At 39.5% G+C, this 26,688-nt stretch overlaps 1 protein-coding gene across 4 annotated transcripts in view; it reads right to left on the bottom strand.

Moving 5' to 3' along the window:
- The window catches only part of SORCS1 (sortilin related VPS10 domain containing receptor 1), a 304,249-nt gene that overhangs the window by 164,314 nt on the left and 113,247 nt on the right, over positions 1-26,688 (bottom strand). For all 4 annotated transcript variants that reach the window (XM_063338729.1, XM_063338732.1, XM_063338730.1 and 1 more), the window contains exon 3: positions 10,557-10,656. In XM_063338729.1, coding sequence (XP_063194799.1) covers positions 10,557-10,656 — 100 coding nt within the window. The remainder of the gene's footprint in view (positions 1-10,556; positions 10,657-26,688) is intronic.

Below are 26,688 nucleotides of genomic sequence, written 5' to 3'. Positions count from 1 at the left end.
TGAGGCAGCTTCTGTTGTTAACTGTGCAGTGTCATGGAGAATATATCTCATATTGCTTTCTATCTGTATCTTTGGTCTGTCTGTGTGGAAAAAAAAAAGTATTGATACAACCACATAAGCATCTCATCGTTCAGCAGGAGAGACAAAACCCCGAGAAATGCCTGCACATAGGGAATTTGGGATGCAAGGGTCAGATCACAATTTATTCTCATGTTTCTTTGTGCACGTTCCTGAAGATTGTCCTCCCAAGGGACAAGTGTCTAAAGTTCTTGCTACATTTAATTGCTCACCTATCGTAAATTACTTAAACTTCTAGTATCATTCTCCCCTCTTTTTTCCATTGCCATTTGTTGGCTGCTGAATTCCCTTCTAATTGTTATTTTCTCTGATGAAGGAATCAATTATATAACACTGGAGACTGTGAAGAGTTTTATGTGTACACAGAGGCACACAGAGACCTAAATACATGCATGCAGATACTGTATCGAAACTGTTAAGGGCAGACTTTTAACAATGAAAGAATTAGCAAAGTGATTAAGAATGTAATTGAAGTATCATTATTAAGTTCTATTGTTTTCAGTAGGATTTAACTTGGTAAATCTCTTAAGAATTTAAAAGCAGAATTTTTTCAAAACAAAATTATTTTAGATTTTCACCCCCAAAACTTTGTCAATTTAGCATTAATCTCTTCAAGACAGAAAGGACTTGGATGACCCCAGCATGAAAACCACCCAAACCAAAAAAACAAAACTGGTTTGAATAGGAATAAGTGCTTTCAACCAATATGAGTTTTTTCTTTCTGTAAATAGCAAAATACATTATTTGTAATGTTCTATATACAATAGAACACTTCATAAATTTGATTCTTTCTTGTCAAATAATGTGTTAATTTCAACATTTCTTATCTTTGAAAATATTCCACCACCTACAGTTTTTTAATTGCACTGACAGTCTATGAAAAAGCAAGAAAATGACTATTTGCTCCCAAATTTACGGAAATAGTTGGCCACACTCAAAATTTACTATGAAGTATTTCTCTCAAATCCTCACATGTCCTTCTTAGCAAACACACACAAAAATACTATGAAGGTACTGATGTGCCCTGAACAGTCACCACGGTCTGATTACCCTCCCCTATCAATGAAAATATGCTTGGGAAACAGTGGTTGAGGGCTTGATGCATTGCATCAGAAAACATAGCAAGAACTCCTTCAATAGTTCTTTATGAACATAATTTGGTCTACTGAGTTAATGTCAATCTCCCTACACCGTCCTCAGCACTGTCTCCAATTACTGCCATTATCACTGCTACACTTCAACAGCTTTCTCTCCTTTGCTGTCACTTATCCCTAAAAAAATGCTATCTATAAAGAACCACTAACCACAATTCAGTACTTCTGAATACAGTAGAAGAGACTCCTCCACAGGAAAACTGTGTTTGTGCAAATCTGGGGGAGATCTGTACGCATCTGAAAGCCAAGTCATGGTAAACTGAAGGACAATTCTGTACGTTCCTACCCCAGTCTCTCTATGCCATTATTCTCCAAATTGTAGTAGGCATTGTATTTTCCTTGCTCCCCAAGTCATATGTCCTTCCTAAATGTTTTAATTTTTTTTTTTTTTGTTGCTACTAAAGAGATGGAGAGATAGGAATCAAATGACTCAAGAGACAAAAATATGGATGACAGTGCCTTATTTTCAATAATTTTTGACCCTTGAATTCTGTTTTGTGTTTCCTTCTGGCTCTGGGAAATCTCTCTCTGTCCTTACAACGAGAAACCTAAACCTTTGACTTAGTGGCACTAAAAGGAAAAACTTCTTTACAGTTTTTGCAATATTTTTTTCCATACCAGACACTGAATTATTGCCATTTTCTCCAAGAAGCTTGGCTGCTTCTGCAATGACCCTTTATTCTCAATATGATACATAAGTCATCCCTTGTTGGTCTCTAATTCTCATGCTATCTGCATACAAGTCAAATTCCACATTTTCTTAGCAGTAGACAACTTTGTAATTACATCCATAAATCTTTGCCATCACTCTCCTCTCTCTGCATTTACCAGCATTTATCAATCAGAAGTTTCATAATCAAGAATATTTTTCTTGCTTATTTTCTTCACTTTCTTCTCCTTGTACTCCAAGTACAGCTAGACAGAAGGTATAACACTCAAGTATCCTGTCATTTAGTCATTCATTTCTTCATAATAACGTATCTAGACTACAGAAGGAGTGAGCAATTGCAATCTGCTGGTAAACATGCCCTACAGATTACACTATCTGCTAATTAATGGATACTACATATGACTTTGTTGCAGGCCTGGCAAGGGAATGTAAGTTTAGAGCTCCTGTGGTCAATATTCATACATTTGTAATTTTTTTACATTATCAGTTCCAATCCCCAACAAACCAGCCATCATATGGTTATGGTGCAGTATCATGCTATTTTTCTCTTTAAGGCCAACTTCTGAAGTCATATAGTAACAAGACAATTTCGACATTTCATGATCAAAGAACTATGTTCCTACCACAGCAGAGCAGTGAAACGATATAAAAGTGGAGATTTAGGTATGTATCTTTAATGGCTCAAAACCCAGGAGGTAAATGAAAACAACCCTGCTGTACGTATTTTTAGTCCAACTTTATGGGACATTGAACAAGCCGATTTTGAACTGCTTGGGGCTAGTTTTTCATAGGAAAAAAATATAAAATCAATATTATGGCAACGGGCTTTTTTCCTGGTTTAAACAGGCTGTTTTACTTATGGAAATGGATGGAGCTACAAGTTTGACAGTAAGACAGGTTTGCTCTGTAGTTAGACACATTCTTGCACTACCATCAATTCCTGCTGCCCGTATTTGGGCTGCAACTAACAACATGTCATTCCTCTGCTCTCTAAGCTGCTGGCATATATCCTCCCTTGCCAAAGGGATATCATCTGTTCCAGAATATTCGGTAAATCGCTGAGGAATTAAAAAGGGATAAAAGAATTGAAGGACGTTCAACAAGAGATTATCTTGCTTAAATTTTAACTGTCCAGTTTGTAGAAAATGGGGGTTGGAGTCAGAATGGAAAGAACACCTTTGAAACCCTTAACCTGGGTGAATCTTAGCTCTAAAGCTGAATTCCGTGGCTCATACTTCCCTATCATTAGCTTCAACACTCAGTGTGCCCTTGGAGACTTCTGTGAGATACAACAGCTTACTATAGCACTACTTTGAGTGGGAAAATGTCAAAACTGCCACTATTTTTGATAGGCTTACAAGAGCAGCAGTGGAATAAATGGGCTTTGATTTCACTTCATATCCAAGATGAGATATGGATGTAGAATAATGGCAAGGGCTTTGCGTGTAATGGCTATTGTGAGAGCTGTCATATACTATAGCCATGAATCAGGAAGTTTGGTAGTGAATGCTGCCAGACACTTCAAAAGTCAAAATATTCACTTTGAAAGATGAGACTCTGCCTTCACTTTGTTAACATGGACCAAATGCTTGTTAATTATTGGTTTCCTATGAACTCAGTATTAAAGACTAACAACACAGCACCAGCTCTTCAGTCACTGCCACTTTACAGGTCTTCATTGGCTCCAGTGAAACCGGACTGCAGCCATGTTAGAACATATCCAAAACATGAGGAACAATATACCGTTCTAAACTAATTAAAAAAAAATAATTGCCTTATTCTTGTTTTCATATGGGGTGGAGGTGGGCAGAAAAGACAGTCTTCAGAAATGGAAGTCAAGTCTATACTTGATTATCTGGTGCATAGGTAGTAGCATTAGTCTTGAATCTAAAGATATTACAAGCAGAAGTGAAAATTGTAATATATGCATATCATAAGGTTATAAGAATTTCTAGTCACCACCAATAGTGGCTTAGAATAGCAGTAGACTTACTCCATCACTATTGCTGAACTGCAGAAAATGAAAAATTTCTTAATTCAAGAGGTGAGAAATCCCTTTTCCTGTGAGTAGTGAAATTTTTACATGTGTATAGTGTTATCAAAAGTCCATTGATCCACCCCTACAGTCTAAGATAATAATTCTGACCTTTATATGTTCAGGATTTCAACTCTTTTCAACTTTTTCACTCTTTCAAGAAGTGAAATCTTAAGCCAAAACTACTGAATGAAACAGATGTAGATCACTATATTTACAGAAAAGATACAGGTGAAGAACCCCTGTTTTCTCCCACTGGAAGACCCTTGGAGAAAAGGCATGTGTAGTGCTATTTACCCCAAACTGCCTATCAGATTAGCAAAAATAGACGATGAATCCCACCCCACATTCTCTTGACTCTGTCTCTCCAAAACATTCTCTCTGAAGTAAAAGATGAGGCTATGAAGAATCATCACCTGTGGTCATAGCGTAGGAGATACTTAAAGCAAATCTGGGGGCTTCTTCATATACCTTCCTATGCTATACGGAGTTTGATCCAAACAGAAGTTTTCATTTGATGAAATTTATGTTTTGATCTACACAACACTTCAGTACAAGGCGGATCCTCCCTTTCAAAAGGTAAGAAAATACTTTCATTAAACATCTTCTTGAAATCTCCTGGGCACTACATCATTTAAAAAAAAAAAACCAACCACCATTCTCTTCTGTGAGACAATGCCTTTTTGGTCTCTTATGACTGTCTCTTTGAAGGCGGCACTCACAGCCTGCAGCTAACAAGGACCTTTCCTTCCAAATGAAAAGAGAAGAGCAACATAATAATTGATTTTATCTCTGCAAGAGTGGAGTGCAATAGCACTTTGGGCTACTGGCATGACTGATCGACCGCAGACCTTGGATCTCCCACTGTGCCTAATTTGCTAAGGATGCCATCCCTTGACAGCCACAGGATCTGGTTAACTCTACAGCGAGGAGTGCTTAGAGCTCTGCTGAGCTCTAACCTCTCCAACATAAACTGATAGTCTTCACACTAAGAGTTATAGAAGCCTACAAGGAAGACACCACTAGAAATAACTGGGTTTTCTTGAGTAAAAAAATCAAGACCTGCCATCACATCAGACTTCTGAAAGCTTCCACAGTAAGAACAGGTCAGAGAGAGGATTTTTAGAAGCGTTCCCAATCTGATTTCAGCAACTGAAGGTAGCAGCTTCTAGAGAAACAGCAACGTGAGGTGGAACTGTTCGTTTCTACAGACATTTTCCCCAACACTCCGGAGGGCAGGTGCAAAGGCCAGTGTAGAGCACGCAATTCTGTCTTATCCTTTAGACAACCAGGCAGTTTACATTCCAAAACCAGAACTTCCCTCAAGCAAATGAACTCTTCTAATACCACAGGATACAAAGTAGCACTCAATCATTACCATTTCGGCTAATAAGGGCAAATCTGTCTTGATTGATACAAATGTTTGCCAACTCTTCTCTCCACCAATTTCCACACAACGCTAGAAAGAAGAGAAGGCTGGGCCACCATTCCTTTCATTTAAAACTCATTAATAGCAGTGAATTTGAAGTAGTTAGGGATCTAGCCAGCACTGAAACCCATGCAATTATATTTACAATAAATATCCGTTATCTTGGAGCTACACACACAACAGGACAGTGCTTAACACACTGTGATAAAGGTGCTAATCACAACCACTAAATATAAAGTAAGAGGAAGGCATCTGTAATCCATTCATCTTTAGAGAGAAAGAAAAGAGGACACTGTACTGCAGAGCAATTAAAATGTGAACAGTTGGAGGAATAAAGAGAAAATTCAAGGCAGGCCTGCAGAAAGGAAGGGGGAGAGAAAACAAAACAAAACCAAAAAAATACTAACACAAAAATTCAAACCCACAGGAAATACCTGATTGACTAGTCCTATTAATAGCATAAAAGTCGCTGGCAGATACTATCACCCAGCATTTTATTAATTAACTGGAGCTACGCAGGTACAAGGGGTTTGAGAGTACAAAGAACCAGTGGGCTGCACAAACTGTCTCTTTGCAAAGAACACAGTGTGCCTTGTACAAGGATACAGCGTCTAAATTAGCCAGCAGCACCTTCTGCGTCAAAGAAAACCTCTAGTTAAACCAATTGTAGAATCCCCACCATCACTCATTCGCTTTTTATTTGCATAGGTCTATGATTTTCTACGCAATACTTAAAAGTAACCTATCTGAAAGGCTTTTATAAAGAAAGGCCATAAAACTTAGAGCATGTAGGAAAGTGAATGACAAACTTCAGCAAAAATAGATTTTCAAGATATCAACTTGGATTTCTAGTTTAGTTTCATTTTTAATCCACCAGTACGTTATTCCCAAACACCATTTCTTCATGTAGAAGCATTTAAATCAGTTTATCTCCCCTGACAAAAGGCTCTATGCACCTAACAAATAAACCAATGTTGACATACCAAAGCCTAGGACTTTATTGCACGTTGGGGATTCTCTCTTCTAGAGACTTGTTGACAAATACTCAAACAGGCTCTGTGTCTTTGGCAAGATCCATGTGTTACAATTTCCGCTCCCCGCCCCGATCTGTGTCATCAGTCATACAACCAGGTAGTACAGTAATTCAGTGAAAGGAGAGAACACTGAAAAACAGGGTTTCCACCTCTCTTATTGCTAAGGCTTATGCACCGCTATGTCACCATTTTCTGTAATTTCCTTAAGAAAATACTGTAATTCAGAAAAATACCAAGTAACAGTAATAGGTCATGAATTTAAATTGTAAATAACAGTTGAATTTGCTCTCATTTTTATTTTCAAAGCACTCTTTTCTAATACAATATTGCCTGCAATGGCAGGTTAAAGGATTTAATTTTGTTCAATAAAGATACAAGAATTGGAAGTTGGAAGCTTTTAGAAAGAAATTGGCATTCAGACTGTGGGAGACTGTGCAAATCCTATGTATTTATGGATACACTTTTTTTTTCCTAGATGGAGAAGAGCAAATAAATTATAACAAACAATTTATTCAACACATGTTGCTGCTTGTTCTTTTCCAGAATGTGAAAATCATCAGAAATTCATGAACAAATCTATTAATTATTTGAATAAATCCAATTACATGCATTCTGCAGTTCATTGTTCCAACTGCTCTGCTTTGCAAGGAACAGACAAGGTTACGTACAGCTTACACTTGTTTTTTTCATTATAAGGCATCAGTCTTGAGTCAGCAAATTTCAACATTTACCTTCTGTTTCAGTAGGACTATTCCTAAAAGTTAAGCATGTGCTAAAAGGATTATTTTCTTTTCGTAAGAAGGCAGCTTCAGTAAGTTAAGTACATGCTGGCCCCACTAATGAATCACTGGTTTAGCAATAGCTTCAAGATAAAAAAAAAAAGCACTGTTTCTTTTCTACTACTGAAGAAGCCTTTTCTCTCTGCTGAGGAATGCCTTGCAGAACAAAGACCATCGAAGGCTGCAGGTGCAGTCGGAAAAACCACTTACCTCATCTAACAAAAATTTAGGGAACACACGCTGTCAGCATTTGCCCAGTATTAACTGCAGCAGTGTATAAACCCTTCACAGGAACAGTACAAGTGTCATAAAATTAATGGATTTTAGAGTAGTTGAGTCCTTTACAAAAAAAAAAAAAAAAAAAAAAAAAAAAAAGTCTGTAGCTACCCACCCAGCCCACATTAGTGAAACAAGATGCAACTTTCAGAGTGACCAGAGTTTCTCGTAATGTTATCAGAATTTCAGGGGGGAAGTTACTAGCAGGTCTCAGGATCCCCAGGTTTTTGCTGAAAATGTTCTTGGTGGCAAAATTTGTAAATATATTTCCTTCTGCTTTCCATTCCATAGTAGGTATGATAAAGACCCTGAGTTTTAGTCTTTTTGCTTTCACTGCAAAAGTATTTTCAGTGTGGAAGTACAATATAGACCAACGCTCTCTTCCCCATGCCCTCTTAATCATGGGGGGACTAGCTACATGCTTAAAGTTAAACATTTATTGTAGGAATGGCCTGATATTCTACAGAAATAGACAGTGTAAGGAGGGTCTCCAAAAGTTCTCCCTGCAGGCCTAATTCTGGTCCTGATGAAATAAGTTTGGGAAAATTAAATCTTAGACCTTTACATAGGTCCTTCATCCCAGGTGTTGCAGCTTTCCTCTGGCACTGTCCCATATTGATTATAGGCCAACTTTAGTGCAGTCTTCTGCCAGAACAGGCAGTTCCACACTTCCACCTGAAAGCTTTTTCCTTTCATCTATTTGGTTTTTAAGCTGGAAAGGGATTAGTTTTCAGACAGATTAGTCCTCGATCCAGCTCACCAGATGGCTACACAAACAAGGGTGGCAGTGCACGGGAGGGAGTGGGAAGGTGCAGACAGAGGTGGTGAAGGATTTTCAGAGGCAGTCTGCACTTAAGTTGGCTTAGCATACTTGCAAAACCTTAATTTCTTTTCAGGTTTCTCTGCACCACAATAGCTAAGGGATCATGCAGATTTTGCCCAGCTAAACTCCTTCTTAGTTCTACGGAACAAACAAATATCAGGCATGCCTATATATAAACCCTCCACACCACAGTTTCTGTGCCAGGAGACCAACGCTTCAAACCTCAAAACTGAAGGACATTTGAGTGATTTGATAATTTCATTCTTTAGCTTCTAGTGTAAAGCTTCATATCTTCTTCAGTGGCAGCTGCAATGAGATGACATCTCTCCACTAATTTGAGACCATTTAATCCCAGTCCTGACTTTCATCAGGAGACTTGAACCCATACTTGTTGTTCGTTTCAATTAAGATCATTTATCTCTTCACCCCTACACCTTTTTTCTAGTCTTGTATAATCATACCAATGTAGGTAGGTATGAGGAATCAATCCGATGGCATTACAAAGGTAAGCAGTAGTCAACTTCTTTTTTTCTGAGGGTCTTTCAGCAAAACCTAAATTCATCAGAACAGGTAAGGACTGGAATTCCACAGCTACAGTCCATTAATCAGAATACCACTAAGAAAGCACTTGATAGCTGTCTTGTTAGGACCACATGAGGCAGCTGCCTGTACCAAGGAAGTGGAATGCATGGTCCCAAAAGTCCTCTCTAGTTTTATCTTCCAGTATTTGCAAACACTGTTTTACCAGGGGAAGGAAAAAAGTCCTTGGGCATCAGTCAAATATTCCTTGGTTATGAACAAAACACTATTCACAGGCTCAGGTAGGGGAGTAGAGAGTGGGATCAAGTATACCCTGTCACGTGTCTACACCTCAGCCGGTGGTATGGACTTCCACTTGCAATCAATTGGAGAAAAGTACGTGACATTAGGACATGATTTGTATCATTCTAGGGTCAATTTCTTAACAGGTCAAATGACTCATGCCTAGAAGTGCCTGTTTCTTTTGAACAAAGAGTTAAACGTGAACTAGAAGAGAAATAAAGTTAAGCATTGTTGTCTCTGCTGTCTCTGACAGCTCCCTCTTCCTTTCACAGTGTGTCTTAAAAAATGCACAAATGATTCAGTATAATGAAGACAGCACCATAGTGGCCCTCAGCTGCCCAAATATACACAGCCTCCTTCAGACATGAGTCTTCACTAGCGTTTTCTGCTGATGCAATTGAGCTTTGCCTGGAATAACTCGAATTATCCACTAAGACAAAAAGCAAGGAGAGAAAACTACTCTAGCCACATTTATATTCCCTCTGGTAGAGGAAAAAGCTGGAGCTGGGCCTTCCACTGTGTGTGCAGTGTAGCATCACAGCTAATAAATCAAGAAGACAATGGTGTCACCACTGCCATTTATTTAATCACATTTTGATTTTATTGTCACTTTTTTTTTTCTAGACCAACATATGAGGAAATCTGAAATTAAATTGCTAGTAATTTCAGAATGATTTAAACTACTTTTTAGTTTCCTCACCAAAACACCAGTAGTAATAATAATTGCCTATTACCAAAATATAAGTTAAACCCTTTTTTAAACAGCATGTGAAGGAGAGTCTTTAAACATGATATTGTTTACTAGCATATCTATATGCTAGCATATGTGAGACTACAAGTCCTCCTCATCATTATGAACTGTGCTTCATCATTTCGTATTGCATACCTCCAAATTACAAAAATTTTGTCAAGAACGTATCTCAAAGGCAGCATCAGATTCCTTTTTTTAATATATCAGTGTTATAAATTCTTAGTAAATTGTTAGTCAGTAGGGTGCTTAAAATGTTCTGGGCTTTGAAAGGCATTTTCTCTGTAGGAATTTGTCAAATCCTGTTCAGTTCACTATTGGGAGCACTTAAAAGACAAATAATGTTACATACAATCTGGCCACTGTAGAATTTCTACTGTTTTAATGAGTCTCTCCCACTTTCAGACAACACAAATGATCATCATCCAGAAGGTAAGCAAACAATTACATGCAAGATACCTATTATACCTATCCATTTAATAGCCATCTTTTGCTAACGTATATTCCCTAAAGTACACTGTTAGGTAGTATAGGTGGTACAAGCTGGCTTGTGTTTTGGTAAAGCTACAGATTTTTTCAAGGGGAGAGAAACAGGAAGAGACAGTTTATGGCCATTTAAATAGAACAGATATTGAAGAAATTGGGAGAGATCACCAGGACAGAAATTCCATCATAAGGTCAAAATGAGCCAACCACATTATCACCTACCTTACGTTTGTTTGTTGGACAAACATACAAGTAGCTCAAAATAGTCTTCAGGCCAACTTTATCATTTAGTTTCTCATATGTTGTCCCATAATCTGTTGACCTACAATTCAAAGAGAGATTTCATAAGTACAAACACTTAATCACAAAACCACAGTCGCTTGGCGACTTTTCAATGTAAGTCATGCTTTACATAGCCGAATGGCTCTCTAGAGCTTTTTGAATGATTCATGTAGTATATAATGATACTTAATTATATACACACAGCATCATGTGAGTGCTTATAATTTGCATTTAAAGTAGATTAGGAAAAATTAAACCAGCACCTTCCTAAAGCATTTTAAAATAAATATGTACAATAAGAAATGATAAATTCTGCATATAAAAGGTGATAATGATTGTCAGAAATGCCAAATAGCAGACAGCAAGAGACTAAAGTTATCAATTCATTGTATACTCCAAGCTTAGACTAATTTTGTTAAGTCTTTTCTTGGCATATTCCAAAGTAGCTGCTCCAGCTGATTGTTCAGTGAAATTGAAGTTTGGTTTTCTGCAAAAAACAGTGATATCCTTTTGAAAACCTAAATACGTGATCATTACACCTACAATTTATATGTTTTTTTTCACATGGATGAGCAGAGAGTATGGACACATGTGCTTTATTCTTGCTTTAGGAGCCACCTATAGGTGAGGAGGAAATAATACATTTGTGATTTGAGGGTTGTCCATAGGGACACTAACTACATGTCTTGGGGAAGAACAAAACAAGTGAATAAACAAGACTGTGCAGAGTTCCTGTTACTCTACTCTAAGCATGTTACTAGAACCAAGATCATTTATTGGCAGAGGTTTTGTTCATTATGCAGCTCATGGTTGCCTGAGTTATGTTCTAATATCCAGGGGATTTAGATAATCAGCCCAAACCAGTACAGCTGGTGTCCACAAATTGCAGAAAAGTGGCATATATCTGGGTAACAGACACATTAAAAAGTATAACATATTCTTGCAGATAATAAATTTGCATCTTGTGTTTAAAATGTACAAATGGATTCATACAGAACTTCACTTGCAAGCAGTAACATGAATTTTTGCTTCTGCTAATCACTCCAAAACCAGTCACAAAATTACAAAATGGTAGGAAAGGACTTTTGGAGATCATCTAGTCCAACCCCCCTGCCAAAGCAGGTTCACCTAGAGCATGTTGCACTGGATCACATCCAGGCAGGTTTTGAATATCTCCAGAGGAAGAGACTCCACCACCTCTCTGGGCAGCCTGTTCCAGTGCTCTGCCACCCTCAAAGTCCAGAATTTTGTCCTCATGTTCAGATAGAACTTTCTGTTTTTCCGGTTTGTGCCCATTGCCCCTTGTCCTGTTGCTGGGCACCACTTAAAAGAGTCTGGCCCATCCTCTTGACACCTGCCCTTTAGATATTTCTAAGCATTGATAAGATTCCCTCTCAGTCTTCTCCAGGCTAAACAGACACAGGTGTCTCAGCCTTTCCTCATAAGAGAGATGCTCCAGGCCCCTGACCATCAAAGCTATTTACAACACTTCATATCTACAGTATTTTTATTTATTTTGCGCAGAGTGTGTTACATTTCTGGGTCCGGTTTTACACCTGCATTCATATCACCACTTCTGGGATTTCAGATTTTGCAATCAGTACACGGATAAAACCAGAAGGCAGCAGCTTGGGTTTTTACTCATTAAGATGAATTGCACTAAAATGTGGATTTTCATTAAAGTTGAGTCTTTCTATTCAGGAACTTTATCAAAACATTTGCACATATGTCTCCTGGTCATATAACAATTGACCTGTGGTCTATGACCATAGCTTCTTTCCCCCCCAACCCTCCCCAAACATCAGCACCCCTATGTGCATATATGACCTTTGTTGGTTAGAACATTGATATCAAATTCTCATCTACTGATTGATCTTTCCCTTTATAAGGTCATCTCTCTCAGGAGCACATATATAAACTAACCAAGCTATTTCCTCAGTGGACTGAGGAGCAGGAAGATACTTTTACAGTTATTCTGTTACTGAATATTTCAGAGATGTTCCAGCATTCGGGCAAAGGGAGCCACAGCAGGATGTTGAATCCTGCCAAGGACTGGTCGTTCACTTTGGTTACCCCATCCACCTCACTACCTGGCCTTCTCAGAAATTAATATTTCTGTTGTGGTCTGACCAACACCTATCCTTTGTGAAGTTTGATCTGATAAAAACATATATGTAATGTAAGGACTGAGTCTGACCTGCTGAGTTAGGAAAAACATACTAATGAAGTAGCGCAGCTCTTCTTTATACCAGTGACAGTGATTTCAAAATGGAACCCTTCCAAAGGGGATAGGAGTGAAGAAAATCTGACACATAAAAGGTGTTTTGAAATTGTTAAAGAAAAGCAGTCAGTACCCCTGCCACAGCACAGGCAAACAGATGTCGAAGGCCTATTACAAATGGTAATCTTAGTCAGAATTGCCAGCATTTTCTTACTTCAAAACTCTGGGCAATTATTTCGCATTCATAGCTTTATTTACAGGTAACATTATATTCAGATGGAAACGTGTGCTTCTGTCAAAGTCTATAAAAGCAACTGAAAGATTGGAAAGCTTAGAAAAACATGGGGTTTTTGCAGATGAACAAATTTACAAGCAATCAAAGGAGCCACTATTAGATCTTACTCTCATTATCACGTTCTAAACTAGCAATAGCCAGTCCTTCTACCTGCCCAGTTACAAGTTGTTGTTTCTCTTACACCACTTTACAATTAACCTAAATTTTAACAGGAACGTAAACGTTATACAACAGCAGACAGGGACCTAGAAGGGCTTTAACACAAAGAAATGGTGATAGATACACACACACACAGAGCAGTGGAACAAAAGAACTGTATTGAATGAAACACTGCATACACATGAAGCCTCTGTTGGGATCTGACCCAGGGGTACCACCAACCTGCATTCATCTTATCCCTATTTTATTTACATATATATATATATACATATACACATATATATATATACACACACACACACACAAAGCAGGCATTGATTAGCAGCCTGGATACTGAGCTCTTCATGTGTCTTATTAAATGGGTGTATAAAGCAGCGTGAGACTCGTAACACATGAAGACATTTTCAGCCTTTTGTTGATCCAGGAAGCCAGCCTAACCTGGAAGTGTTGCAAAAGACAGATGCACCTCAGCAGGGTGTAGGCGGTAATGATAGTGTAGGATCAACAACTTCAATCCCAGCTATCTGAAGGGGAACGGATATGTATCAACCAACATCTCCCACACTTTGTGTGGTAGGCTGCTTCTCTGAAGCTCTGCAGAGAAAACTCAATTTTAGGGCATCTGTATAACATGAGCAGAGCAAGCAAACGCCTGCATAAATCACCTGAAAGGACTAAACCCAGGACCTGTAGAGTTCAAAACACAAAAATGAAACTCTATACCTTCTCAACCATCTGCTGAAAAGGCACAGCTGCTGAAATAACTATATGCAACTGAGTGAACAGTAAGCCCTGTTATATTAGCTCTTGTGTAGACATGCACATTGCAATGCTTTCTCAAAGTGTTTGGGGGCGGGTGTGTTCATACATGTTTCATCAAACTAATATAAATCCGTGTGTAAATCTTTTCATTTTGGCCTGATTTGGCTTGGTACAGTTACAGGCTAAATCAAAATAAGTCCAGATGAGTTTGAAATAGGAAAGCCTGCAGAGAGGTTTGATATACATGCAGGTCTAACTAAATATGGAAAAAAAATAGATGTGTGTTAGGACATTGTGGATGTTACTGAAATGCAGATGATACTTAGTTTACTAAGACTAATATTCAGAAGCAGACTATTTAGACTCAATTCTGAACTTCACAGCTGTCCCACCATTTTAATTGTAATTGCTTCCATTAAAACCATCCCAAATTTTACCAGTAGCTGTTTAGAATTGAACTGCCTACTTTTTCAGTAAATCAGAACGATTTCTGCAAACATCCAAGAAGATAAACATTTTAATTACTACTAGTTCATTTGGCAGTATAAAAAAGTACCAAAACTGTGGGACTGAAGCTCTGACTTCCCTGAGTAATAAAACAAAACTAGGAACACGTAGAATAATTTATATTTTGCAAACTATTTGCAAGAAAGTTGACATTTAAATAACTTCATTATTATTCATTGACAGGGCTTTTCCCTCTCTTCCCGTCAGGGTAAATGACATTTCTATTACAGTATTATAATAAACTCCCGCACATTTTAAATAAAGTCACTGAATTCCATTAGTCCACCTACTGTCATGAATATATCTCAATCCATTCCTACCAGTATTTCACAATGATAATAGGCATTCTGAATCAACCAGTAACATGAACCCTATGGAAATTTTCTTCTTTCTCAAGAAGCGCGGACTGAAATTCAGAGGACTGTCAGTTTGAATATATAGATTAAATAAATTCCCTAGCAAGTTGCTGTTTACTCTCCTTTGTTACAAATTTAAGGCTGTCTGTACTTATTTTATATAAGCTGCTGAAGAATTGAAGAATCGGCCAGTTGATTGTTTGGCCAAGGTTTCTTTTGCAACAAGATCCTTCCGGAACACTCCATATAGACAAAAAAGAAAAACGTTACATGCAGACTTTAAGCTGTGTAACACCATGTCTCCCGCCTATTAGAGTGCAGCTTTCTTCCCAATAAAGACATATGTTAACAGACACAGTTCCTCTCTATAATACACATCATTAAGAAGCAATCACTTTAATTGGCACAATTTACTATTTTTTTCCCCTCTTTTTCTACCAGTTATGCCTGGTTTTCACGTATTAAGGTAGCTGCTTCCCCCCGACCTTGACCAGGAGAAGACTGGCTATGTACCATGTCCTCACCCTCCTTCCTCCACAGTTTAACTTGCTGCTCTAACTGCTGCCCGGGTGGCAGCCAGCCCTGGGAGGCAGGACCAGAAGCATCTGTAATGTGGTTAAGGAGCAGCAGAGCAGGGCAGCCTGTCGTGATCAGGAGCAGCGTGAAGAGATGGGCTCCAGCCTGTTTCCCCTTCTGCACATGAATTCACCCCTGGCAGAAGGCAGGTATTTTAAGTAAGAAACAGCAGCATCTATTAGATCATCTGTTCCAACCTCCCGCATAACTACATTTGCCACCTGGTTTGTCTCCGAAGGGACTGGACGGTTGAGCACAAGATTTGCCATTTGCTGCCGTATTAATCTCTACATGAGCAGATTTTTGGATAGAAGGCTTTCAGACCACAGAAGGCAAAATTGTGGAGTCACAGCCTGCCCATACAAAAGGCCTTAACTGAATAATTTTTTTAATAAAGGAACAATTAAGACATTAAAAATGATCTTTCGTGTGTGAATGTGAAAAATACTGGAGCTGGCGATTTGGGAGTGTATTTGTATTCCTGCCTGCAGTGTTTTAAGCCTGTTTGTAAACTCTGCCGTAGAGTTGTTGATGTTTGCATTCTTTCTTTCTGGGGATCCTTCTAGGCTGAGGTGCTATTCCCTCATCGCCTAAATTGAAACTTTTTCCTTTATGGTTTTATAGCCAAGTACTAAAGTTGCCCATTGATTTTTGCCATGCCACCATGTTTCACAAAAGCTAGTAATGTCAAAGTCTTCTTCAACACCTAACCATTTAAGCCTTTCACAAGCCATTGACAGATGTCATTTTTCATCTGATGCCTGTTTTGATTTAACTCCTTCATGTGTAAGCCTGGTACTTCTTCCAGAAAGTAATAATGCCCGATCTCATCTTCTCTCTCAGGGAGGAACAGGTTTTTTTATCCTATTCTGTATTTTCACAGAAAGTTAGTCTTATTTTACAAATTACTTTGCTTCACCTAGACACTTCTCACCACTGGCTGTCTTTCTAACTTGTATAAATTCCCTAATTCTAATTCCCAAAATTCCCATTTCTAATGGGAACTGTTTGCCTGGCTCATGGAGACATTTTGAGGGGAGTTTTACATCTCCGCTTTGAAGGGCAACTGCAAGATGTAAACACAGGGAATCCTATGTCCTTGGATACAGTTTCCATGCAGCAAAGAGGCAGACCTTACCCTCATTTGTGCAAGTTTCTCTCCCGAGGTCACACTCTGAATGGCCATCGGTCCCCTCCAGCACACAGATTATCACATTAGAAAGTCTAAGGAATTTTTCCTGTGGATTTTTTAAGGCAGAACACAGGATTTTTATTTAAAACTTCCTTATCCCACTAAGCAGCCCAGGCCTTTCAACACTGAACTGATGTGTGTCCCTGACACACTACCTCTGCTAAAGGCCTTTCAGCAGCTTGGGATCAGCCATACTGTGTCTTTATGCCTTCCCTGGCCTCCTCTTAATCATATAACCATAGAATGGTTAGAGCTGGAAGGGACCTTAAAGATCATCTAGTTCCAACCCCCCTGCCACGGGCAGGGACACCTCCCACCAGACCTCCCACACCCATCCAGCCTGGTCTTGAACACTTCCAGGGACGGGGCATCCACAGCTTCCCTGAGCAACCTGTTCCAGTGCCTCACCGCCCTCACAGTAAAGAATTTCTTCCTAATATCTAATCCAAATTTCCCCTCTCTCAGTATAAAATCGTTACCCATCATCCTATCACTACGCTCCCTAATAAAGAGTCCCTCCCCAGCTTTCCTGTAGGTCCCCTTTAGGTACTGAAAGGCCGCTATAAGGTCTCCCCGGAGCCTCTTCTTCTCTAGGCTAAACAACCCCAACTCTCTCAGCCTGTCTTCATAGGAGAGGTGCTCCAGCTCTCTGATCATCTTCATGGCCCTCTGCTGGTCCCGCTCCAACAGGTCCATGTCCTTCTTGTGCTGAGGACTCCAGAGCTGCACACAGTACTCCAGGTGGGTCTCACCAGAGCAGAGGGGCAGAATCACCTCCCTCGGCCGGTTGGCTTTCTGGGCTGCAAGCATGCATTGATGGCACATGTTGAGCTTTTCGTCCACCAGCACCCCCAAGTCTTTCTCCTCAGGGCTCTTCTAAAGCCATTCTCCGCCCAAACAGTATTTGTGCCTGGGATTGCCACGACCCAGATGCAGGACCTTGCACTTGGCCTGGTTGAACTTCATGAGGTTCACATGGGCCCACCTCTCAAGCCTGTCCAGGTCCCTCTGGATGGCATCCTCTTCCTCACTTTATTAATGAATCTTGGCTGATTTTTAGCTATAGCTTATTGCATTAAGCTAAAGTGAAGCTAGTTCAGAGAGGCTTTTTTTGCCTTCATAGGAGTTCGGTTCAAGAGTGCAATATTAAGTGGCCTGACAGCAGTGACAAGCTAAAGAATTGGTTAGCATTTCTTTAAGTGTCTGTAATGGCACCACGCATGTCACAGCACTAAAACACTTCAAATTTACCCTGGCAGGTTGAAATTAACTTTTAAAGACATCTCCAGGGTAAAGAAAAAGAAGAGATCTCAAAACTCAAGGGACCCACATGTCTCACTCCCTAAGTGAACACATTTCTGATGACTTTTTTCTCATGAGGCCCTCAGCAGGCTGGCAAGTATTACTGTTCCCACTGTCTAGGTAGGGGGAAAAGAGGGAAAGACTAGAAACTAATCCTACATTTGAAGGAAGTCTGTGACAGAGCCAAATGCAAGCCCCCCCAGGCTCCACCAACTTCCCACTCCATCCTGACAGCATAGGTTTCCTGGGGTTTTGTGTGTGTAAATAAGGATTGGAAAGAACCTGAATATCAGTGTCAAAAGGAAGAAATACAAAATTAAATATAGTTTAAACTGCATTTTAACACAGATTTAAGCTTCCATTTTGAAAATGTCTTGCTTCCAGTTTGTATTGTGACTACAAGTTTTACTAGAAATGAAGTCATGAATTTTTATATAAGTTTACTGAAATGTGTATTTTTTCCCTTACAGAAAGAAGATTCTCATCAGAAAATAGTTTCCCATACACAGAAGCCATCAAAAAGACTTAGGGGATGTGAGAGGGTAAAAAAATTATGAAGAAACAATAGAAAACTATTAAATTGACATTTCTCTGCATAATCAGCTAAATTAATTCAATTTTCTTCTTCTCCTTTTTAATCAACTTTTATTTGGAGTAATCTAAATGAACAGAAATATACACACTCAAATTTCTCGCAATTTTTGGCTTTATATAGCTCAGCTGATTATTCCTATAAGTAATTTAAAGATGTGACAAGCAGTAGAAGTAGCTCACATTTTATCATACAATGCATAGTTTACGTATTGCATTGGATAGTTATTCAAAAATCTTACCCAAATCAGAAAGAAAGGAAATATGGGGTGGGAGGGCCAGTAGATGTTATTTGTAAGTGACCCAGATGAGCTGTTTATTTCCCCTAAAAATATTGGTTAAAGAAAAATAAATTTGGCTAACTTGCCTTCACTGCTATTTTAGTTGAGAGTTGGTAACCCAGGTGAGCAACTTAAGCAGAGAATACCTATCTCTCTGTCTCTATCATATCCAAAGTAAGGACCATGCGTCCCTTTGCATATATTTAGTAAAGGGGCTGCCAGAATCTGTAGCCACATGGCTAAACCTCCACCTGCAAATTTCCACCCTTCTTTCCCATAGCCCCAGCCTGACCCGAGGCTTATGGTCATCAACTGAAAAAAAAAAAATAAATCTCAGCTTAGCTGTGATGGATATTAAAGTTTAAAAGATGCTTTTTAAATTAGAAGAATTGAGAATGACTATCGATTCTTCTTGCCGTATGTTTACATAAGGCATACTGACATCACCACACCCTTAATGCCAAATTCTTGCTTATAAAGTGGTTTTTTGAATGTTGCATCTTCCCATTTCCACCACAGTCTGGTGTAAATCATACAAATAGCTAGGACTGTAGCCCAGTAATCATCATACTATTAACTTTCTAATTGATGGTAATGGCCAGAATAAATTTCAGGCACCCCAAGGGGTGGTTAATGGATTTTGTAGCTTGAGGGCAGAGCAACAGGAAACTTTTCCATTAATCAGTGAGATGAGACAACCATACATGTCCTACACTCCCCATCCCATCGTAACACCGAGGTCATTGCAGCTTTGTTGAAAAGGTGGGTGTTGCCGGGCAAAAAAAACTCTCACAGCAGGCTGAGTTAAGTTACAAGATTTGATATACTAGCTCAGCAGAGCTATGTTAGCATCCATAGTCATGCTATACATCCAAAAAATTGCTTTAGCCCATCTCTAATTAAGAACAAGAAGAAGTTTTATTGTGTCATAAAAATGTTGCAGGCCTTCCCTGGCTTTTAATACATACCCTGCAGAAGAGGCTTTCCAGCTAGCACCATCCAAGAATTTGCAACACAATATGCAATCTTTGTTCTATCCTGCCAGTGCAAATCAACAGCTAGAAAGCTTAAAAGATGCAGACAGCCCAAACCATTATTTTCAAAATCACTGTCCGAGCCCCTTGGTTGTTATAATGGAGTAACTCCCAAGGACCAGTAGCATTTTAAAACCAGCTAAAAACGTGCCTCATGCACGTTTGGAAGATAGAATTTTCCATCCCTTAGGCAATACTAACAAAATAATTTTTGCCCTGTTTTAAACTATCATGATTCACAAAATCCAAATAGAATAAGAATACAGGGGAAAAAGATTAAGTAAAAAAAAAAATAAAATCTGAGTGTTTCATCCCACTAAAATCAGCATTATCATTATCTATTCAACTGAATTTTTTGTAATACAGTCTGGCTGTCACCCCCCAGGAAAAAAGGTTAAATGAAACAAGGAGAAAATCAAAATGAAACACACTTTCTGTTTCAAATCATTCTGACATTTTGTCAAGATTTCATTTGTAAAATATTGCAAAAGATTTATCTGACTAATGCTGCATTTCTCTGCAGAAAATTGTTCCACTAAAAAGGTTTCAATTAGTTCTCTGAGTCCTAGTAGTGAACAGGCAAAGCTGTTGTGTTTTTGGCCAAACTGGCCAATGATGGGCAACAAATGCTCTCCCCCCACCTCTTGCACACAGAGAGGAGGAGGACAAATAAAGAGATTTACAAGTTTAAAAGGAACTAAACTACTTTAATGAAATATTAATAATAAAATAAAAAGGAAATAATGAAATAGATATAGTATATACAAAACTGTATCAAGCTCCCAGGATGAGTCACCAGCAGGCACTAGGGAAGTCCCAGACTGGACTCAGCTATAGGTGGGAACTGGATTCCAGATCTGGAGTCAGGAATGCACAGATCGGGATCAAAGGCAGATAAACAGACAGGGTCGTCCTCGGATGTCAGCCATTGAAGAAAGAGAGATGACCCTTTGATCCCTCAAGGTTTTATACTGAGCGTGGGGCAGATGGGATGGAATACCCCTGTTGGTCAATTTTGGGTCACCTGTCCTGTCCGCACCTCCCTGCAGGTGGGACCCCTCTACGCTTTTCCGTTTCCAACCCTCCAACGGGGCAAATAACGAAATTAGCTGACCTTGGTTGTTATAGCAGTAAGTATAAGCAAGAGCCTCTCTGGGTACCATTCCTTAGCATGAACTATAAACATCGGTCTTATCGCTCTGAGAACAGTTTGGTGCACAACATGCTGTTAATTTCAGAGAGTTAGAAGAGGCCTAGCTAAGTAAAATTACTGAACAGAAAGTTGGTTCTGTTTTACCTCTAACCAGGACAGCTGTTAGCTAGACTGTTACTCTACCACATCAGCTAAGAAAGGATTTGTTGTTGCTGGATTTAAAAGCTGCTACTGTATTACCTGGATTACTGTACCCAAGAATCACTAATTAATGCTTTAAAGCAGGCAAATACAATGAGTGTTACTTTTTTTTCTTTTTAAAACCATCTGAATGATGCAGCTGTACCGTTTGTCAGTTTCAAATATCATACATCACCCAGAGCCACGCAGCTTTATTTTTTCCTCTCGGTTGGTAGAAGCATATTTATCACTATGTATCTCAAGGATCAGTGGGGTTATAAAGCTTGCTATTTATAGCTACTCTTGGGGTATCAACCAAGTGACAGTAATTTGTTCCTTTGACATCTAACCTTAGGTCAACTCCAGTAGCAGAAGATGGATTTTTACAGGAAATGAAATGAAAGTACACAGCAGAAGATTAATACTATTTCCTAGGTTTGAAGAGAATGCACGATCCCAATCACTCTGCAGAAATAAATGGTCAGGAGCATGTGCTATGTATTAATAGAGCAAGATGTGGTCAAGGTGAGGTGTTCAGTCTATTAGCGAACTGATACACAGGCATTTGTGCATAGAGGAATTGCAGCCTGGTAGTCTAGAAATGAGCTCAGCTCTTCTGGTTCCTTGATTTTGAAAGTCATCTTTAAGTCAGTGCCAGCTACAGATAAAATGGCATCTTGCTTTCGTGTTACTGGTAAATGGTAAAAGAATGTTAAAGCTAGGCTGCAAATTGCGTATCAGAAATATCTTGCTCAAGATCAAGTTACCATTTTGCCCTGCATTGCAAAAACATCTTGTATTACATTTTCTGTTTGTGAGAAAGTAAAGACTGCAGATTGAAACATCTTGAAAAGATTCCTTGATACTAAAATCCTTACTGATGGGCCATATCTGTCCATTACTCACAACTTATATACAAGTGCCTTTTAAAAAAAGAAGAAAAAAAAAAAAAAGGGAATTTGACCAGATTTTTCCGTTCCCCTCAAGCCATCTGTTTTTAATTTATTTGGAATTAAAATTATAATAAAGGTCTTTCCAAAGCTGTGGGTGCATAAAGACATTAATTATACAATCCAGTCATTAAAATAATGCTACCAACAGGAACTCAGCCAGATACCTGAGAAGCCCTTCTACCTTCTTATAAGAGACCTATCATCCTCAGCCACCACCAATTCCCTTAAAAAAATAATAAAAAAAAGGTGCATCTTCCAACATGCCCAGAAAGTCAGCAAATTCAGCTTTGCTGACCCCCAAATCTCACACATGTCACAACAAGAGCCGTGTAAACCCTCATATTTATGTGTAATGCCAAAGCCTACCTCTAGCCGAGTCCATCACTTCCAGGCACATTACTGCTCTAGGCTAACGCTCTTATGCAACTACTAGTGCAATGGTCTCGATCAGGCTGCAATATGTGTCCCCCCTCCTGGGCAGGTGTTGGTATATATTAGACACGACCATTCATATGCCTGTCATAGGAAGTGGAGGTGGCATTAGTGGGAAAGAAAATAATCCATCATACTTCCAGGCTATGGGCAATGCAGTCTACTTAGCTCCTAACCCAAAGAAGAGCTTCTCTGGCTGTAATTATGGAGTATTATTTACTGCCACATTCAAGTACTCTATGTCCCAAACCAGCTGGAAAAAGTCATGTTAATTTCACCTGTGTGGAAGCTAAGTCTGGTAGAACAAGAGTTATTAATTACAAGAGGTTTAAATTTGTACTTTGAATCACAAAGGTCACACAACTACATAAAGATAACACCCTCAAAAAGGACCTTCATAAGTCCCTGGATATTTGTCTGGGAGATGTTTGCCAAGTCCTGTCCTCCTGCTTGATGGAAAGTCACTGATAAATGCCCATAAGTGGAAGGTCTTCAATTTAGTTTTGATTTATTAGGACCCAATTAGAACAGACCCTTTAAGTAACAGTCATCAGAATAGCTAAGCACTGGAACTGTCATGCTGGATGGTGGAGAAAGGAAGGAGACAAAAACGGGTGCAGGATGTTAAATGTGCAGTTCAGCCGGGGAGCAGACATTCCTGTGTCACAGGTATGCCCAGAAATCCACTTTCAGCACTATCTACGCACACACATGTCTCCACCAGCTATCAAACAGGCTGCCAGAAATCTGATAATTTGTTGCTTAAAGGCCCAGCGGCAGGTGAAATAAGACCAGACAACTGTGACCAACTCTTCTAGGTCTCCACAGACCAAACCCCTGCCAAAAACGCACCGAATCCCCCTTCTTCAGTAGATTAGAATTGGAGCACTGTAAATACACAAAAAAGTAGTCAGTGATTTTTCACTGCTTCAGAATAAAGTTCCCTGTTCAGCCCATCTAATCGTTGGGTGAGTAAGGCACCTTAACCTTCACATCATGTGTGGTTTTTTCTATCTCCATCCTCTTCCCCCTGTTTTAAAATTTATGGTTACCATTCAGGCTGATTTCAATTTCCATTAATAATATGTGCAACTGATGTACATTTAAGTGAATTTAATCATGTTGTAGTGACAGGTTTAGCTTAAAGCGGGGCTTCACTTAGAACTATCAAGTAAATTTCTCTTGAAAAGGTCAGTTTAACATTTAACAGGAGGGCCCATTCCAGACAAATTAGAATTTGCTCCACTTGTTTCAAGTGCAAACACTTTTCAAGCCAGCTTCAGCAGAGGCATGTCAATGAAAAAAGTGTCAGGTGCGCAAAGGAGAAGGTTCACTGATGCCTCCATACACAGCCAGCCCAAAGGCTGCTCAGACACACAGGCAAAACTGAAGTATTCCTGCCCCACTGTTCAAGGACTGGGGCTGGACTGGAGCCAGACCACACCATAGAAAGTAAGGAAGGCAGAGATGGGAGAGTTTAAACAAGCCCCTGACAAGTCAGACTTCTCATTTTTAATTGCTGCAGCAACAGGAATGCTATGGAGAGGGGTTACTGCACGCGTGTCCCATGAGGATTTGTTATTGCTCCTGTGCCTGTAAGACGCAGTTCGGCTTTCTAGGACAGTGGCTGAGAGGTGATACCTCTAATACTGTCCCAGTGGCAACCTCTGCAGTAGCCCAATTTCCCTATAGCTGGAGCTGTTCCTGCCTCCAGCCTAGGAAGACAAGTGCCCTGCAGCAGTCACCCAGACAGGCCTTCCACAAAATACTTTCTTTATTTAAAGGTTTCACAGTAGCGTTACTACAAGCTCGGAGTGGATCACATGTGGTAGGTACTGCCTCTCTGCTCTGGGTGGGAGAGAAAACTAGTACCCCTTTTTTTTGTTTTGTTTCCACCAGGACACTTCTCCAGATTTCTAGTTAAACCACTATGAGGAGACAGGAAACTTTTGTACCCTTGCTGGAGCCAGCCTCAGCAGCACAATCTCTCAAGCTTTACATAGTCTTCATCAGGGGAGCATCTCAAAGTCACAGATTCCCAGGTTTATACCACTGCAACATATACTGTAGGATCAAGTCAATCAGATAAGTTTCCCAGCTCCAATCTCACATTACCACTGAGAGTTCTCTAAACCTTCCCTACTTCTAACATACTCTTCTTGAAATAAGACTGACCAAAACTGGACACAAAACAGTATTTCTGTTACTATTGTACAGTTATTGAATGAAGACCTCAGTTCTTGAGTTTCACTACTTACAAGAGCCTCAAGACGAACCTACTGTGATGCAAAAAGTGGTCCATAGCTACTTGACTGATGTGAATCATACATCTGAGCTTTGAAGTTGCTCAGCAGACTCAGAAGATGCCTATTCCCATGGATTCAGCAGAATCTTGTGCTAAAAGTCCCTGTGTTCACACTTCCTTGGAGGCAGCAAGACTTATCCTGCTAGGAGACAGCAAAATATTCTGTGGGGGCCTAAAGCAAGTTCAGTCCATATAGGGGAGAAAAGTAACCCCTTTGCTGTACCCTCTGCTGCTACCCTGCAGCTGGAGACAGCTGGGACCATCACAAATAAAAATCTGTAGCATTTGAATCTTTAAAACAGTATCTCTAGAAAACACATAGTGACACAAGATCTTGTAGCATCTTCACATTGCTGATGAGCCTTTCATTGTTAACAGTCACTGAGATTAAAACTTCCAGTTACTCTCCCACCTATACAAGAATGTAATGTGTCCTAGTGGATTTTTTCATTGAAAAATAAAGTTTTCCCTAAGGATGTTTTACATCAGGTGACAGTTTCTGGATAGAATCAAAACATCCTCCAGGGACATATTCAACCTTCCTAGGCAGCTGGCTGGCTGAATGACATCATCCGCTTAGTGACACATTTCACAGTCTTTTTCACTATCACGTTTTACTACAATTTCAGAAACGCAAAATTCCTTATAAAAGAAAAACCTCTATTTTTCCAGCCAGCTAAGTAGGTTCATCATAGTATAAATTTCCCCTGTCAAATGCCAAGCTCTCCAGGAGTCCTGGAGAGGCCTCAAAGAGTATCTTTGACATCTGTACTGTCACTGTCTGAACAATCTTCATTATTTCACAGGCTTGCGCTTCTGCCTAGAAGGGGTGGTTGGGGGGGAAAAAAAAAAAAACACCACAAAAAAAACCCCAAACAAACAAAAAAACCCAAACCAAAACCCTCACACACATTGAAAGTTCAGGGATAAAACTAAAATTCAATTCAGACATCTGCAAGGTCACCTGGAAATGTTTCAGACACATGTTTTCACTTTAGAAAATGCCAACCTGCCAAAGCAAAATTTCTCAGAAAAGCTCCTGAATGGAATTTCCTGGCAGAACATCAGAAGGAGCAAATTAATTAGTTATGGGAAGATAACCACCTGAGATATGAAAGGTCCAGGCTTTGGTGGAAGAAGAGGACAGCGTAGAGCAAAATAATCAGCTAAAGTATTGATGCATTCATCGTTGTCTAAGCATTAAGACAACAGTTGGGGCTTTTATTGGAGCAACCACCAATATACTGAAATTAGTTTCAATCAAATCTTCTTTTTACAGCAAGGCAAACGCTGAGATAGTGTCATTCTTGAATGATGCAGAACTCCAATTGAGGAGCCTGCTCTATCTGCGCTCTCAGTCACTGTACTTATTGTGGGGTGATGCTCCACTTCAGCCCTTTGAACTCTGCTTGCGTGTAGGACAGACATGTTTAAAAATGCAACTACACTCATGATTATGGAGGACAGTAATAGATTCACCAGCAATTTGACTAATCAAGCTGACAAAGTGATTGGGTTCAAAAAGGGAAGGACTTTCCCAGCAGCAGTTCATTAAAATAAAAATGAAACTCTGCACCTTCCCGGTGTAACAAAAAGGATTTACTGGTCTATAAAAGGGAAGGAAAGGGAATAGCCTGAATAACCTCAACTATCAGCAAGATATAGATAATAAAAATCGGGTATAGGGTGCAGCTAAAACTGGACTGGGTCTTCTAGCTTCACTGCAGAGGATCAGCAAACAAAAGCTGCAAAGAAGCAGCTCTGTAAGGAAAG

The sequence above is a fragment of the Chroicocephalus ridibundus genome, chromosome 6 (assembly GCF_963924245.1).
Source record: "Chroicocephalus ridibundus chromosome 6, bChrRid1.1, whole genome shotgun sequence".
NCBI classification, from domain to species: domain Eukaryota; kingdom Metazoa; phylum Chordata; class Aves; order Charadriiformes; family Laridae; genus Chroicocephalus; species Chroicocephalus ridibundus.
The sequence above is the reverse complement of the archived record's forward strand: the minus strand, read 5'-3'. Positions and strand labels throughout refer to the sequence as shown.